This window comes from Mustelus asterias, chromosome 4 (assembly GCF_964213995.1).
Source record: "Mustelus asterias chromosome 4, sMusAst1.hap1.1, whole genome shotgun sequence".
In the NCBI taxonomy this organism is placed as follows: Eukaryota; Metazoa; Chordata; class Chondrichthyes; order Carcharhiniformes; family Triakidae; genus Mustelus; species Mustelus asterias.
Genome location: NC_135804.1, coordinates 36,461,334 through 36,480,109, shown reverse-complemented (window position 1 = coordinate 36,480,109; position 18,776 = coordinate 36,461,334). Strand labels below are relative to the sequence as shown.

General features: G+C 40.2%; 1 protein-coding gene across 4 annotated transcripts in view; it reads right to left on the bottom strand.

Moving 5' to 3' along the window:
• phkb (phosphorylase kinase, beta) overlaps window positions 1-18,776 on the bottom strand; it is a 261,679-nt gene that overhangs the window by 106,558 nt on the left and 136,345 nt on the right. For all 4 annotated transcript variants that reach the window (XM_078210829.1, XM_078210828.1, XM_078210830.1 and 1 more), the window contains 2 exons: window positions 16,191-16,268; window positions 492-650 (listed from right to left, as the gene is read on the bottom strand). In XM_078210829.1, coding sequence (XP_078066955.1) covers window positions 492-650; window positions 16,191-16,268 — 237 coding nt within the window. The remainder of the gene's footprint in view (window positions 1-491; window positions 651-16,190; window positions 16,269-18,776) is intronic.

Below are 18,776 nucleotides of genomic sequence, written 5' to 3'. Positions count from 1 at the left end.
CTCTGCCTTTTGTTTATCCCACTCCTTTTGCCCCATTAATGGAAGCTGTATTGTTAGCTGCCAAGGTCAAGTGTTCTCAATTCCCCTCACAAAACCCTCTCTCTTCCTCTCCTCTTAATTATAGGAGAGATCATAGAATCCCTACAGTGCAGAAGGAGGCCATTCAGCCCATCGAGTCTGCACTGACAACAATCCCACTCAGGACTTATCCCCATATCCCCACGTATTTATCCAGCTAATCCCCCTGATACTAAGGGGCCATTTAGCATTGCTAATCAACCTAAACCTCCTTACCAATATTCCCCTTGCACTAAGCTTTTTAATCTCCTTTCTAATCTCTGTTGCTGCTTTGGATGTGTCAATTTTTCATTATAATTCTGTGAATCGCGTTGGGATATTTTTTCTACATTCAAGGAGCCATATAAATACATGTAGTTGTTGTTACTGGCTTCTAATTTAATTGGTTTAGCTAATAAAATTATTTTACTTACCGAGCAGCTTTGCAATTATATACAAGGCCTGTCCCCATAAGAAAAGATTTCCATCACGTCCAGAGTTGCTCGGAAAACGCTTTAGGCTGCCAGGTGCTGCCCTTTCTAATTCAATAAAATCAGCCGGCACATAATAGTACTTTGGTACAATAGCAAAGCCTGTAGGGTTAAGGAATGGATAATGGTTAAATATATGCATCAAAGTTCCTTAATATCCCGAAACTTAAAAACAAACTTATTTACATGCAAAATATAAAGTAGTCAAGCTTCTCTTTAAAGATTCTTTCAGATGGTGGTGTAGGTAAGATATGAATTAATCTTCATATTTCTTTTGTTATTTTTACCTGTTATTCCACTAACCAGATTAATTCAAATTGTACAGAATTTATTAATACAGTTTTAAATTAATATAACACTGATAACTATTACAATTTAGAGTTTCAAATTCAGTTCTCCAATTATCTGGAGTATATTTTAGATTATTATCTGTCATATTGCATGGTTAACAATCGACAGGATTGACAGTTAATCTCCTTTACAATTAGTTGCTTGATAGTATGGAACTGAGAGTATGGCTGAAAAGAGAGACATGCTGTCAAAGCTTTTCACCTTGCACTCATCACGATGGATACAAAAATATCAAATTTCAAAGGGAACAACAATTTTTACTGCATGAGAAACAGGGTGCAAGTGTACACTGATTGGTTGAGGTGTTGCCATGGAGAATGCACTGGGATCAGTTACCCCAAAGTTTTTCTTTAAATTCACAAAGGAAAGTCTGACTGATTGAGATGTTGTAAGAAGTTTAACAACACCAGGTTAAAGTCCAACAGGTTTATTTGGTAGCAAAAGCCACACAAGCTTTCGGAGCTGCAAGCCCCTTCTTCAGGTGAAGGAGGGGCTTGCAGCTCCGAAAGCTTGTGTGGCTTTTGCTACCAAATAAACCTGTTGGACTTTAACCTGGTGTTGTTAAACTTCTTACTGTGTTTACCCCAGTCCAACGCCGGCATCTCCACATCATGATTGAGATGTGCCATGGGGAATGCACCAGGGAACAGTGGCCCCCAAGCTCTTGTTTAATTGTAAAGTTTATTTATTAGTGTCACAAGTAGGCTTACATTAACACTACAATGAAGTTACTGTGAAAATCCCCTAGTCGCCACATTCCGGCGCCTTTTCCGGTACACAGAGAATTTAGCACGGCTAATGCACCTAACCAGCACAACTTTCGGACTGTGGGAGGAAACCGGAGCAGTCTGAGGAAACCCACGCAGATATGGGGAGAACATGCAGACTCCGCATAGACAGTGAACCAAGGCGGGAATCGAATCCGGGTCCGTGCGCTTTGAGGCAGCAGTGCTAACCATTGTTCCACTGTTGTGCCCCAACCACTGTGCCTCTGTGCCAAAAAGGCACAACGTCGGAACAAATTACTGTTCCCTCGGAAGTTTGTAATTCTTGCATCTGTCCTGATAGGGGCAAGACAAAAATCTTGGACAGCATATATCTTTTTACAGCAATATTTTACAATTATACTGCACACTGGAATTTACACAAATTCCCACTACTTCTCCTATTAATTTGAAAGAACATAAGAAATGGGGGTAGGAGTAAGTCATCCGGCCTCTCAAGCCTGCTTCATCAGTCAATAAGATCATAGCTGTTCTGTTGTGGCCTTAACTCCACTTTTCTGTCTGTCCCACATAACCATTTACTCGCCTGTCAAGTAAAAATGTGTCTAACTCAACCTGAAATATATTCAATGGCCCAGCCTCCATTGCCTGCTGAGGGAGAGAATTGCAAACACTAATGACCCCCTGAGGGAAACTCTGCCCCTTAGTTCTGGGTTCACACTATGAGGGAAAAGCAGAAATATCATCCACGAAACCAGATTTTATTGTTTATGTGCACCTTGAGACACTTCACTACATTAAAGACATCACTTGCATGCAAGTTGTTGTTGTTAAATTACTTAAATCTTTATTGACTAATTAAACAATGAAGCATTCAGAATGAAGCAATAGACCATAGCAGAATTCATGATTATTATACATACGATACATAAAGTTAATTACAGTGACAGTTTAAAATTGTTGACTTAGAACAATCTCTCTAAACCAGTTGCTTCTACTGAATAAGTTTCTTGAAATATTCCACTCTCATAAGAATTTGACACTCTATGGCGTTCTGCCAAAAGCAAAAATATCCCTGCAAATTTATTTTGAAGCTAGTACTGTTATTCCATCACCACAAAAGCAGGAACATTATGTCAGCACACGATAAAAGTACAATGTGTCTCCAAGATAAGTACACTACAGAGACTAACTGATGTGAATGGCTGAAACGCAATCATTAAAAAGAAGACTGGTTTATCTGGAGCAGAATTGCTCATGAACTAAAATGATTTTTTTTAAAACTTCCTGTAGCTGTCACTCTCGTTCTTGCCCACTCCAATTTTTGTGTTTCCCTGACTTTCCCTTTTGTCTTTCAGATTTTTTATCCTTTGTCTGCGGCTGACAGAATTTGCTAGTTGTGGCTTTTGTATTCACTTGTCTCTAAATCTTTGATGTACTTTTTCGATAAGCGTCTGCTTTCCTGTTACTTTTTTCTTCGGTATTCATAGAATTCATAGAAACCCTACAGTGCAGGAAGAGGCCATTCGGCCCATCGAGTCTGCACCGACCACAATCCCACCCAGGCCCTACCCCCATATCTCTACATATTTTACCCACTAATACCTCAAACCTACATATCTCACGACACTAAGGGGCAATTTTAGAATGGCCAATCAACCTAACCCGCACATCTTTGGACTGTGGGAGGAAACCGGAGCACCCGGAGGAAACCCACGCAGACATGAGGAGAATGTGCAAACTCCACACAGATAGTGACCCGAGCCGGGAATCAAACCCAGGTCCCTGGAGCTGTGAAGCAGCAGTGCTAACCACTGTGCTACCGTACCGTACCGTGTTTCAATAATTTTCTCTATACTCTTTCATATGTGCTTTAATTTGATTTGAGCACATAATTTCTATCTCTCACCTTTTTCAAGAATGTGCAGCAAGATAGAAATAAACAAGTATTGGGTTAAAGGCGGTTATCTAGATTGGAGATGGGGACAGATGAATTTCTGAGAGTTACAGGAATGAGAGTCATAGTTATTTGCAGCACAGAAGAGACCATTTAGCCCATCACCTTCATGCTGGTTCCCTGCAGAGCAATCCAGTCAGTTCCATTCACTACAGAGTCCCTGTAGTTGCCCATTCAATTTCCTTATGATATTATTGATTGTTTTCACTGTCGCAACCGTCATTGGGTAGTGAGTTCCAAGTCATTGCCACTCACTGCATACAAAGATCTTCTTCACATTCCTGTTGCATCTCGTACCCAAAATCTTAAAACTGCACCCCTTAGTTATTGTACCATCAGCTAATGGGAAGAGTTTTACCTTGTTTACCATATCCAAGCTCGTCATAATCTTGCATTCCTCTACCAAATCCCTCAATTGGTTGCTCCGAGAAGAACAACCCCAGCCCTTCTAACCTAACCTTGTAACTAAGTCCTTGGAATATATGCAGACAAGAGAAGTTAGAAGAGAGGATGTGGGAGTGGGTCTCTGATTGGTGTAACGCCAACAGCAGAGGATGAGAGATGAGAGTTGGAGCACTTGTAGTATGTAACGTGTAGGAAAAACTGCAGTCTTCTCATTCAAATAACTTGAGGAGGGCAAGGAAGGCAGCTGGACCTTGCCAACACCCTGAAGGAAAATGGTGCCTTGGATAGTTTGGTAAGAGCAGAACTTGAGGTCTGCGAATATTCACAAGGAAGGGCCGTACTTGTTCTCAGACGGTTTTTTGAAGTTTAGGGAGGTATTGGGTGCAGCTGGCCACTGGGAGCCACGGAGGGTATTCTAAGTATTTTGGAATGTCAAATGATCTTAATGCAGTCTGCACACTGGCAGATAGGGAGCCGCCATTTTATATGTTGTACAGAGTGAAGGTGACTGCTGAGATTAATGCGTCAAGGCCAGAGAATCAGTATTAGAAGCCAAGCAGCATTTTGAATTTGATCTGGTTTAACTGTGCAGAGGGCAAAATTATGTATGCACAGAATCAACTGGATCACGGAGCTGCACAGACACAGCAGCATAAAACATTAGGACATCCAGTGAGGAACCAATAAGCTACAGTAGAAAAACAATCAAAATTCCTATAGAGAGGAACTGAAGAATTATAGCAGGGATTCACAAATATTTTTGGTTGAAAGACCCCTTTTCTATTGGATTGGTAATCTTCCCATCTAAATTATAATAAAATAAACTCCTTGCACATGTACATTTCCAAATATAAAGTTCATCAGTATCCTGTTAAATGGACTTGCCTGAAATTTTCTCAAGGTTGTACGATATACTGAACATTCGTGTGACTGATGTGAAAACTCTTATCTTCTCTTCAGATGAAAGATAGCCTAATAGGTTCAGCAACATACTTCTTGAGTACATCACCGCGTATCCTTTCTGTACTTCCTAGTGTTGGATTAGGCTCAACAGCTTCCTATTGGGAACACTATCAATGTTTCAAGTGTAACTCTCCACCAAAGTAGTGTCCCTAGCATACAGCTTTATATAACATTGTGGTGCTCCAATTTAGTGGTGCTCAAACTGGAATCCATGGCCTCTTGGTGGTCAATAGAGACTGTCCGAGGGTCTAAGAAATACAACAAAATGAAATGAACCCATTCCTGGTGGCGTTCCAATTACAGAAATGCTGCAAACCAGGCAGTAAGCGGGTCAGCGATATTCTAGTGCTGGCAGATTGGTAAACAGCATTTGAATTTTAAGAACAATGAGATGTAAAGTAGATTTTACAAAGAAGTGTCCCAAGAGGCCATGGACTCCAGTTTGAGCACCATTAAATTGGAGCACCGCAATGTTATATAAAGCTGTATGCTAGGGACACCACTCTCTCAAATCTACTTTACATCTTGTTGTTCTTAAAATACAAATTTTCCCTGCAGCAGCAGAAAAGAACGTTTCCAATGTGTCCATGGCTTTCAAGCTATTTTTATCATACCATAGTTGGTATTCTGACAGCAAGCCATAGGATGAAGTAAATGGTTTTCCAGGTGAGAGGTCTATTAATTTGAAAAGGGGAAATTAAGCAATATTCATATTTAAAGCTTTTATTCACCATGGTATTTATTTAAAATGAATGGAAAGTTTTTTTTTGTAAATACACACAGAAGAGATCCCTGGACTGAGCAACAAAGATGTAATTCAGTTATATTCAGATGAAGTCAATACTCAAAGCAGTGAATTGTTGTTTCAGAGAGCTATTTGTGAATGCTGTTTGAATCCAAAGATGGAATGATAGCTTGCAAGTTACTCCAAATATCTTTTCAAATTAATTAGAGCATTATTTAATTTAAAATTAAAATGCATCATTGTTATTTTTAGGTGCACTCGGCTATAAGATTGAAGTGATACAGAAAATGGACACTTAAAAAGAGACTTATCAGCATACAATATTATTACCTATATTTTGGCTGTTATTAAAGTTACCAGTTCAAACAGATTAAAGTATTGCTGACTTATTGTTTGGCTCACTGTTGTATATTTTGGTGTTAGAAAAGGGTTACAGTTTTACAAGAGATTACAAAACCAATAATTATATGAATTATATTTCACTTCCAGCATCACTGATTTAATACATAGCACAATTTTCTCCCCTTCAAATTACCTGATGTACTCTGCAATACCTAGCTCCTGAAACTCGTCAATGACATTTTTTTCCTGAGTTTGTAATCCAAACGTACACATTTCTTTAATAAATCCTCAGTGTTTTTTGTAAACCACAATGGAAGAAATGTTCTGCAAAGTACTATTTGAAAGCTGTTTGACATAAAGCAGATGACAACCTCATCAATCACCAGCATAGAATACAATTTTCCTCGGATTAAAATAATTTTGCAGAATTTATATAATATATTCACAACTATCAAATGCGATGCCTCTAGAAATTTATACTGCACTCTCATTTCTTATTGTCGAAGAACGATTTTATTAGTGTCTTGCAGTACACATGATATTATAATGTTCCTTGTTGACTTCCATTTGTAAAATGTCTATCTCTTCACATTCAAGAAAATGGACAACCGAATGTAAAATTTCAAACACAGGGCTAATTTGTTGGCAATCTATAACGCAGGATAGTCAAATCAAGTGGTAATGATGAGTCTACATAAAAGTATAATCAGACCACAATTACAGTACTGTGCATATTGTTGGACTCATCTTGTTTCGTTACATATTTTGTAGTTTGTTACCTAATGTCTTTTGGAAATGCAAGTATACTACATCCACTGGTCCTCTTTATCTATTCTAATAGTTACATCCTCAAATAAAATAAATAAACTTGTCAAACACAATTTTCTTTTTGCTGACTTTGTCTGACTATACCATGATTTGCTAAGTGTACCGTTAAGACTTCATGAATAACAGATTCCAAGGGTTGGATTTTTGTCCTGAGACCGGAATTGGAAGTCCATGCTCATTTTTAGTCCGAATGTCACCTCTGGTGGGGGCAAGGTGGCTGGGAGACAGGGGAAACAGAATTGAGCCCAAGGTTTCACACAGCTAACCAGTTTATTACTATGGAGATGGGTCTAGCAGGCAATTCATAGCAGGAATGGAGTCAGGCCAACTTTTCTAGGCCTGATTTAAACTCACCATGGCAGACATTACTGTGGCTACTGTTGTGAGCCGAGGCCAGCCTCCAGATTAATAAAATCCGGTTAGGGACCAGTGAAGTGTTGTTTAAAGTAGACAGATTTTTAGCTTTAAGACACTTGTTCAGTGAATAAAGCCACAAGATTCCATGGGTTTTGAACAAACAAAAATAAACTTTACTATACAAGCTCATAAAGATGAAACAATTTACAATATCTATTTTACCCTCTAACAGTCAGTGTTAATATGAGGTACATGTGAATTAACAGGCAAACTGTAGTAAAACATACTACATTATACAATAAATGGCAGATGCAACGAAGACAGAGCCCACAGATTTCTCATCAACCCACCCAAACTTCAGTAACACAGAGTTCAACGAATCTCACAAACTATGAGAGACTCCAGACTTCACATCTGAAGATCTAACCTTGGAATTTCTCTTCAAAACGCAGCTTAGACGACATTATCAATAGCAAATCTTGCACGGTTTCAATCTCATCTTCCTGGATACTTGAATATGCACTGAAGCACCAGGTCACAAACACAATTTAGCTCTTGAGCTACTCCGAGAAGAACAGCACTCCTGGAAAGAGGTATCTTTGGACAATGGCCCACAGCATCTAGTCACCAACCTTCGGCTACTTTCTTGGATCTTCATGGATTCTTCTTAGCTCTCTTCCAGTACCAGGGTTTCCCTTAAGCTCTTTTCACTTAAAGTCTGTTACCCATAGCCCTTTTCCTATTTGGAGCCTGTTTCTCGGCTTCCTCCCTTTTTAACCAAACTGAAATCACTTCCTGATCCCCTTTTTGGGACCTCCCATTGCTGGGACACTAATTTTCCATGCTGCGCTAGTCCTGGTTATTTGAACCAGGTTTTTGCGTCTTTTTTTGTTTCTGGCACGGGTGCACTGGGCCCAAAAAACTTAAAAATACTGATCTGTGCTCGTGCAGCCTGCTTCCAATCTGTACATTTACAAAAGCTCCGAGGCTCATCTGGAATTAAAGTTCCCGACCTCGGTTCTTATTAATAAGATAAGTTTGGTTTTCATAACACTGCCATTTCACTGCTATGTGTACAGTGAAGAATCACAGAAAACTTCAATTTCCACAATGTTTCAGGAGAGCCTGAGGCTTGGAACGCAGGGCAGGGCAGCCCTTCGATTTTTAGAAGCAAGCTTAGAGGCAACGCTGGAGGCAATGAGGGTGAAGAGGGCAGTCCTATTCCGAGAGGCGGCAAGAGAAAACCACTCTACCAGACCAAAGAAGCATGGATGGCAGTAGCACTGGTCAGAAGAATTTAGATCCAGTGCAGGAAAAGTTTTGATGACCTGATATGCTTTGTAAGGTGAATGCTATATCCAACCATCATTCGCGGTCTCTGCGCATTCACCCTCCAGCAGGCATCCAAGCTGAGGAGCCTCAGGGCGCATGTTGCTCCTCAACATGGGCGGTGTGAGCACAGTTTACTGACAAACCCACAGAATGGCTCAAGGCTACAGAACTACCTTGAAGGAATTGAATAAGTTTCCATTGGCCACATAGACAGCAGTGCCTTATCTCTGTCTTTCTATTCTTACAGGAGAAATAGGCACATAATGCCCAAGAGAAAGCTCAAACAAGTACAGGGGTACCTTACCTCATCACACCAATGGAGGCAGAAGTGATGGAAATAACCAGGATCACAGACCACAAAGAAGTTGGTTGGCCCTTCCAAAATTGGTACTCATTGTGGAGATGGTGATTACAAAGACCAATGTGTTCATTGAAGGGAGTGGCACAGTGGTAAGCACTGCTGCCTCACAGAGCAGGGATCAGAGGTCGATTCAGGGCTTGGGTGACTGCCTGTGTGGAGTTCGCTTGTTTTCCCCATGTCTGCGGGGGTTTCCTCTGGGTGCTCCAGTTTCCTCCCACACTCCAAAGATGTGCAGGTTAGGTGAATTGGCCATGCTAAATTACCCCTCAGATTAGATAGATTAACCATGGGAAAGGTGTGGTGTTACTGGGATAGAACAGGGGAGAGAGCCTGTGTAAGATACTCTGTCAGAGAGTCAGTGCAGACTCGATGGGCTGAATGGCCTCTTTTGCACTGTCGAGATTCTGTGGTTTCACTCCACGCCATTTGACACCATGCCAAGTACTGAATTACATTGTGAAAACTCAGCACAGTTGTTCTGCAAGGCGCACTCTCATAATCTCTTCTTGTGTCTCCCACAAGTGCAGATGTCCACCCATGGAGATTTTCTCCCTCACCACAATCAAACCAAGATAACTGGCCAAGCTTCAAAGAAACACAGTTGCATCTTGCAAGCACACTAGCCCTTAGTGCAGGTATACTCAATGGCCAGCCTCAGAGGATGATGAACAGACACAGATAGCCATGCTGAGCTCAGTACATACCCTTGGAAAGGAGTTTCTCCCTAGACCAACAGCAGAGATATCATCCTGGATATCAGAGTTCTCAGGTATAGTATGAGGTTTAGGGACTGATAATGGAAGAGTCTATCCAGCTCATGTGCTTCAACATGGATCAATGTTTTGAGTATGAGCTCATCCATAGGGAGAATGACCAACCTTTGGGTGAGTCATATGTGGCAGCAAGCATGCATTAGTCAATGGCATCACTCCCCTCCAGCCATCCGGAGCACCAGCCAAGGGCTGAGGATGTCACCACAGAGGATGAGGTTGCCACCCCACGAAGGTTGCCATCATCATCTTCAGCCTTCTTGCCCCTCTAACATAAGGAACAAATGAACTGCAGGGCTGAAACGATGCAAGTGTAGCAGTCTCTGAAAGTGCTCCCACAGACACCTCCTCGATGAGAATCGCCACGACAGGCATCTCAGCTGCAAACTGAGACACGTGAGCAAGCTGCCCCCACCTCCTCCAAGGCCACAAGTGGAACCCCATGTAGAAAAGTGTGGAGGCTACCATGTCATGGAAAGCACTGAGTGGATCAAAGGGGCGTTATTGTTTCTATGTGCTGTTTTCCTTTCTGAGCATCGTGTAAATAATGACACTTGAAGCCACATATATGACGGCAGATCAGGAAGAGGTGTGAGATGTTCCTCAATGGTGACAGCAAAATCTCCAGACAAACCTGTATCCTTCATTGGTAATAAGAGCTAACATGTGCCAGGCTATGCCTTTAATGGAGGTGTTAGCATGGGCAGCTCGGTGTGTATTCCATTTAATTCACTTCATATTAAGGTCAGAGGGGCTCAGTCAAAACATTCCCTACATTCATGGCATTGTAACCGGTGCATCTATCTCTTTGACTTCTTGGATACAGGCATCAGGTCCTTGGAATTTGTTGTTTTTTTGTCTCAAGTTTTACTCTTTTCCTTTCCTGATATTAACTACCTTAAGTTCCTCAATCTTATTTTCCCTTTGGTTATGCTCTATTTCAGTTCTTCAATTTTGTCTTCTGTTTTGAAGACAATCACACAATCGGCTAGCTCCTCATTCTCCATGCATTCTGTCTGTCTTTAGAAATTGGGCTTCTGCAAGTACAGTTCCAGTGCCTGGACTGGTCATATGGCACCCTGCTGTACATTGCTGCAAATGTCTCATGCCTTGTGGTGTTCTGCTGCGCTCTACATAACACGACCTGCCAGAGAGGTTTAGTTATTTATTTATTAGTGTCACAAGTAGGCTTAAATTAACACTGTAATGAAGCTACTGTGAAAATCCCCTAGTCACTACACTCTGGCACCTGTTCGGGTACACTGCGGGAGAATTTAGCATGGCCAATGCACCTAACTAGCACGTCTTTCAGACTGTGGGAGGAAACCGGAACACCCGGAGTAAACCCACGCAAACACGGGGAGAACGTGCAGACTCCGCACAGGCAGTCACTCAAGCCAAGAATCGAATCCGGGTCCCTGGCGCTGTGAGGCAGCAGTGCTAACCACTGTGCCACTGTGCCACAAGGTGTCAACTTTGAAGAGGGTGAGGGCCTGAAATGAAACAGTTCATCTGAGGAAAAGGAGGAGCAAGTGGTTGAAGAGGAAGAGGATGACGATGCAAAACACAAAGGTGCCCTGTTGTACAGGGAAGTGTCTGGATCTGGTGCACAACTTGGGATGACATCAATGTCAGGCATCCTTTCATCAAAGCAGGTTTCTGCTGAGCTCTTTTAACCCAGGAGGATGTCATGGTCTGGAACTGACTTTGAGTTGCCTGTGAGAACATTTCCATTGAAGACACAGAGTCTCTAATAGATCTATTTTCACCACCAATGAGTGATGCAGACCTGAGGTTTCACTGTCTCCTTCCAAAGACAGTTGCTCCCCCTCACTACCTATTTCACCATCGAAAAATGGAAGCTCACACATCTGGTATCGTGTTGCATATCCAGAAGTCTGTCATCAGTGTCTGGCATTGTACTCATCTTGTCAGAGGCAAGACGATCACTGACTCTTCTGGCACTGGATTCGGTTCCTAAGCAGCATATCTTCATTGCTAAATCAGATACCTGCAGCCATGCCAGCTTTCACTCTCCAGAATGAGCTCCCCCTGGCTCATTTACCCTGTTATAATTGCTTTCTGCATTCAGGTAAAGGAACGTTAATCCTTTTTTCACAACTGTCATTCTTTGCTTGGACGTTTTGCTGGTGCATTATTACTGTTAAACTCTGTCCCTTCCTGTCACCACTTATTTTTTTACCCGAATTGCTACAACATTGCCTCGACTTTTCTTTTTAGATTTCTGAATCGCCCTTCACTTGACCCCTTGCCACCTCTTTTAGTTTAAAACCTTATCCACAGCAATAACTGAAGGGATGTGGGAATAGTGTGGGCACTGTGATTAGAATATTTGCTCATGTTGAGGTAAATACTAATTCAATTGGTTGAGTCAAATGCCCGGTGTTCATGTTGTAATTTCCACATATTGCGTATTTGCAATTGCTTTGCAAGTAACATTATGTTAGCGGTAGGGCAGTCATTTCAACGCAATATGTTCTCTTTTCATTATATTACTGCAAAGCATTTAAAAAAGATTCTTGTAAACGTTAGGAAAACCTTTCAATTCCATTATTAATTTTAGAATTCAGTACATCGAATGTAAATCACCAAAATGTTCAGAGCAACATTCAGGATTGCTAGTCAGAATTAGATTAAAGTCCAGGTTGTCGTGCTGCGGGGATTGAACATGGGACCTGAGCCTGCATAGAGGGATGTCAGGACCCTGGGCTGTGTTTAAACAGTGGTCGCCAATTAAGAGGCCACCATCAGGACCACTGATCAATTGAGGACGGCAATGCCAATCAGAGGGGTCTAAGTGCTGACAACATAGGTGGCTGTGACTGGGTCTGCAGGAAGTAGAGGCGAGCCCATCTCCAGAGAGCTGGGAATTTCAGTCCATTGATTTGTTAACGCCACATATTGACTAACCCCCTAACTGAATATTTGCTGGTGAGAGAACCTGGGCCTACATGAGCTTGCAGGCAGTTTGTTAAATATATTTAATTCATTACTCAAAAATATTTCTGAAATGGGATTTAACTTGGAAGTAAAAGTAAAATAGTGTGGAAATAAAAACAGAAAATGCTGGAAAACTCAGCAGGTCTGGCAGCATTCGTGGAGCGAGAAACACAATTAGCCACTATTAACACCTGCCTTAAACTATCATTAACATTTCTTCTGTCGTGTCCATGACATATTTATCAAATCTCTCCTGAGCTCCCTCCCACCTATCCCAAATCTTTTGTTTTGCTCCAGCTGCTCCACTCTCTTTGCAACAATATAACATCCATCATGTCTCCCTCTCTTCAGCTCTGAAGGAGCAGTCACATGGCCTTGAAACATTAACTCTGTTTTTCTCTCCACAGGCACAGTTTATTTTCTATTTTTATTTAACTTGGAAGTGATTTTCTTAAAGAAGGGATGGACTGGTTGGTTAAATATCTTAATCAGTTCTATCAGGTTAATCAGGGACAGCACGGTGGCACAGTGGTTGGCACTATTGCCTCACAGCATCAGAGAGGGTTCAATTCCCGGCTTGGGTCACTATTTGTGTGGAGTTTGCACATTCTCCCCGTCTCTGCTTGGGTTTCCTCTGGGTGCTCTGGTTTCCTCCCACAGTCCAAAGATGTGCGGGTTAGGGGGATTGGCTATGCTTAATTGTTCCTTAGTGTCAAGGGGACTAGCTAGGGTAAATGCATGGGGTTGTGGGAATAGGGCCTGGGTGGGATTGTGGTCGGTGCAGTCTCAATGGGCTGAATGGTCTCCTTCAGCACTGTAGGATTTTATGATTCTAATTAAAATAGACCATGTGCGTTACAAAAGGCATCATGTTTTCTCACCCTTCATTTCCTAAGGAATAGTATACATATAAAGTACAAAAATAATGTAGTGTGTGAGAGCTGAGTGCATAAGCTACTTCCCTGATGGGAAGCCATTTTTCCTGTTCTGCCTGTTCCACATGTAGCTAAGGTCCTTCTTAATTCATCATGTTTCCATTTACTCATTTTAGTTTACACTGTAAAATAGTGTTGCTCTCCCTGCTTTTGCTCATGCAATGAATCATCTTGAGAAATGCAGCATCCCAGCTTTCTTCATGGAACTTAAACCAAGTCCTCATTATCATTTGTAACTTTCAAGTTTCTAAATGTTAAACAGATGGCAGAGCTCCGTACACTGCAATCAACCATGAATATTTCTCTTTATGAGAACAAGTGCACGAAGCAACAGTATTATTCAAGAAGTAAAACAAAGTGCAAAGGAGGGAGGGGAACTGGATTCAAAGTGTGATAAGGAAGTATAACAGGTTAAAGGAGGACAGAGGGGGAAATGTGACGTATAGCAATAAACATTACTATAAGCCTAAAGTAGACAAATGGGAGGAATTATAATGAATCAATATCACTGTCTATTGCTTTTCCACTAAATTAAACACTGCGATTCACATTCTATTTTTGTTACTGTAATAGCTAGGAGTCCCCAGATTGTACTGTAACAGGTATTTGCATTTGAAAACTGAATCTCTAATCTGTTGGGGAAAGAACAGATACTGGAATTAATTTGTCATTATTTTGCATAAGTAAGATAGTTATTTGCAGTGTAAAAATTCTGTTCAGCTTTTGCTAAAATAAAGATAAATTAGAATCTCTTATAAAAGGTCAGTTTTATATTCTAAATTCAATTTTCTGGTGGAACATTATAGATGAACCGCCACTTTTGGCTGAATTTCTCTTGTTGCAAGTGGCAGGGTACAACAGTTGCAGAGAGATGTCCTCCACATATAGTGCTGTCCCTTAAACAAGTGAAAAACATCATCATGGCTTTAAGCCAATTTACCAGTAAATAATGTATCCACCATGTTTAACAGAATTGTGCTGTATTAATTGCTTCATATTAGTCAGTAGCTGGATTCTTTTTATCCAAAGTGAAGTTATTACGCAGGAAAACACTGCTGGGAGCTCTCCTGGAAGCCAGACACACTAATGATCTAGCACAAATGAGCTGGAACACAGCACTGTCAGATCAACTTCTCAGATGTCATAATTTTCTCAGCAAGCTAACTGTAAGCATGATTGGGAATCTGGCAACAACAATAGGAGCCTTTTTCCTGCTCAAATGGGAGTGCATTACTGGGAATAACCTCACTAACAGAATGATCACGATATAGTTTTGAGATTATAAACTGCATAAAAATAAGAGCAGTGTTACACAATGGTGGTTTTAATCCACTCTCTTCTCAGATATCGACACAAATTGTACAGTACTATTAAACGTAAACTGAGCATTATTTATTTCCCTTGGTATTTTTCTCCTCAGTGCGACAATTTAGATATTCAGGTGGATTTCTACAATGAAGGAAGGAATTAAACCTTTTTACTTAAGCTGTCATAAAAGCAGTCAAGTAACACAATGTTTGCAAATGAACATTTTGGTGACTTTCAATCCATCTGACTGGATGAAAGTTTGCTTTCGTCGCTGGTTATAAGCAAACTTCCAAGATGATATTATTTTGGAAAATTTCAATATACTTTCTCGTGTAGGCACATTTGCAACAAGTAGAAAAATACAGGATTTAGCCACATTGGCAATTACTGATTGGCATAGGAAATGGAAGATATAGCCTAATGCAATAGGTTCTGGATAAAGTACATTTCTGGGCAGACTAATGGAAAATTTAATTTGCGTCTAGATAAAACTAAACCTGGGAGTACACAATGCTGATAGGGGATGCCGTAAATGGGAACTCTGCTATTCTCATCTTAATAAGGCTTATTCTTAATAAATGAAATGAAATTTAAAAATTTTATCTGTACAATGGTAGCAGGTTCAGAGTCTCTGTAAAATGAGACCTCCAGAGGTGGCACAAGTCAGAACATGGATGAACAGCAATGCAGAAAATCATGAAGCAAATTTAATCAAATGAATGAGTGTGAGGAGGAACAAAATAGGGGATGAGAGCCTCCCCAGAGTCCAACTGAAGGAAAACATTGCTTCATGAAATGCACTGACTAGCAGATCTTGCAATGCAACTCCAGGCACCATTAAAACTCCTATCAATCTTTTTTTATGATAAGTTTCTCCTAACCGTCCTTTGAAAAGAACTCCAACCAAACTGTGTTTGCGAGATTCAGACATTTTGAAATAATCTTTTCCTGTCCGATATTTATTTATGGATTAACAGACAAACCTGTTGTAGTCACAATCAAGAAAGCTTAACTTCACATTGGGTTTACAAATAAGGAGTGTGTTTATGTGGTGGGTGACCCTGCGGTGCAGAAAATAACATTTTTATGAACTCTCCAACTCATGGGATATACGGTCTTACATACAACCAGGACAAACAAGAATAATTGATTCAGTTGTAAAGTAATCTCACAAACAAAACATTTGTACAAAACACACATCAGATTTGTTTACAATTTTCTCTTTGTATACTCCAAAGCATATACAAGAGTAAACAATAATTTGCTTCAATATGATTGGGGGAACATAAAGTACTTCCTTACCATCATATGACTGGTGAAGCAATGGTTCAAGGAGTTCCATGAATTCTTTTACTTGATCAGGTTTTTCCCTGAATACCCCTGTGGAAAACAAGTTATCTTTTAAAAACTTTCTAAAAAATCACTTAGTCCCTATTATAGTTTTACCAAATTCCCCTTTAATGTATTGAACACTTATATTAATTGTATTTAATTCTATACTGTTAATGCAATATTAAAGAAATATTAAACATTAGTTGTGCCAACACTGTGCTTGTTAAATACTTTTTACATACTGAGTATTTTAGAAATTGATTTTATAAATGAAAATTCATAAAGAGACAAGCTTCTAATGTCCCAAATTACTTCCAATTTAACACAGTGAAATTATTATTCATTTATGGTGAAAGGAAAAAACATATAGCGCAATGTCTAACCAATAAATAGTACCACAGATCACTCTCACAGACCAATAAAACACAATACCTTCCATCGTAACACACAACGATGTCTGGATTCAAGTTAAAAAATCTCATGAGAGAAGTGCACATTTGGTTTAAATACCTAGACATTACACCTCCTTAATTTTCTGATTAATGTAAGTGACTATATGAATGAACTGCCCACAGCTATATCATCAAACCATGTACATTACTCTGCTAAATATATTTCAAACATCAGTATTTAAGGAGTGAAAGAAACCACAAGTCTACTGCACCAAAATCTAAACATTGAGGATCAATGTAATAAAAAGTAAAAAAAATGACTACGTTGACAGAATTGTTATGGACCATAGAAGTTGTATTTGCATTTGTGGGTATCAAGAATAAGTTTTAGCTTTAAGTTTAAGTTTAATTTATATTCTTTGCAGGTTAAAAAGGTGAAACCTGGGGCTATTTCATTTCAGAGTGGAGGCAGCGGGTGTAGAGCGGTTTGAATAACCAGGACTTCAATCAGGTTTTATGACCCTTGAGGTAGTTTAAGGAAGTTAAACAAAAAACAAAGTAGAGAAGAAAAATGTGCTGTTGCTTAGCAACAAGGGCTAGGGAGGGGAGCCCACAGAGACAGAACAGCAGTTTTTTGTTCAGTAGGTGAAGGGAGCTGTTAAAATCTGTCTAACTGGACATACCAGGAGATTGCTGAAGAAAATAAGTCTGAGACTCTTAGATGATGTTTTTTCAGGAGGTGGGCCAGCATTTATCGCCTATCCAGAATTGGCCTTGAACTGAGTGGTTTGTTCGGCCACATTGCTGTGGGTCTGGAGTCACATGAAGAACAGACCAAGGGTGGCATATTTACCAGATTTGTTTTTACAACAATCGACAATGGTCTCATGGTCTTCATTAGAATTTTAATTCCAGATTCTTATCGAGTTCAAATTTCACCACCTGCCATAGTGGGATCCAAACCCAGTCTCCAGGGCATTACCCTGGGTCTCTGGATTACTAGTCTAGTGATAATACCATTATGCCACCACCTCCTCCTTAATTGCTCTCAAGTTAAAGTAACAGTGAATGTCAAGGGAGTTCTGGATTTCAAGGGCGATATTAAGTTGTCAACAGTATATTGGGAAACTGCAGGAAGGGGATCCCAAAGGAAAATAAGAAAGGTCCCAAGAAGACATTTAATTTAAGACAAGGGAAATGAACAAGAATCTGGAAAAGATCCTGTTCAGTGAAGTTAAGAGTGAGGAGCAGAGGAAGGCTCCACGTTTAAATTAAGAAGGCTGTAGGAAGCAGACTTAAAGCAAAATAGGCTTGTGAGAAGCCAGAGATCCAAAAGACAGCCGAAGGTCTGTAACTCCATACGATGGGTCTGTCAAGTAGTGGTGTTCTGTTGGGATGGCTGCATGCCCGAGAAAGTGTATGGAAGGTGAAGCTTGAATGCATGTGGTGATCCAGTGGAGAGGAACATCAGAAGAAGAAATCAAAACCCTTGAGGTGAACCCTTGTGGAATGCATTCGAGAGAAACTGTTGTTTGGGAGAAGATTCCAAAGCAAATACTTTGAGCATTGAGATTGGAAATCCTTGTGTGAAACACAAAGTTCCAGTGAGCCCTGTTGTCTCACAGCACACAAAGCGTCTTGGGGATTTGAATCTACATCATCTGTTTGGAATGGCATCTGTCACTTGATTCCAGATTGCGGTGTGTCCAGCTATTGGTTTACTGGACTGTGAACATTAGAGTATAAGGTAGATTTTGTAACTTGTGATATCCTTATAAATATGTGTATATCTGTAAAGGTATAGTTGTGGATGAAGGAGCAGTGGAATATAGTTAATCTTTTCTTGTTTAATAAATGTTTTATTCATTTGTTAAAGGTTCATCTGTGGACTTAGTGACTCTGTTCAGTAGCTGCTCTCCACATTTCTAAACGAAAAACAAAATGTAGGATTTATCAGGCATAGTTACAACCTTGGATCTGACTTGTCCAGTAGTAACACCAGCTGGGATTGTAACACATAATATTGTGTCATTAATTAGGCATCTGGGATGAAATTAAGGAAATAGACAGTATTTGTTGAGAGCTAAAATTACACTTTGCACAGATATAATAGAGAGCTAAGGACAATGCAGCTGATGTTGCAAATATGGATTTCCAAAAGATT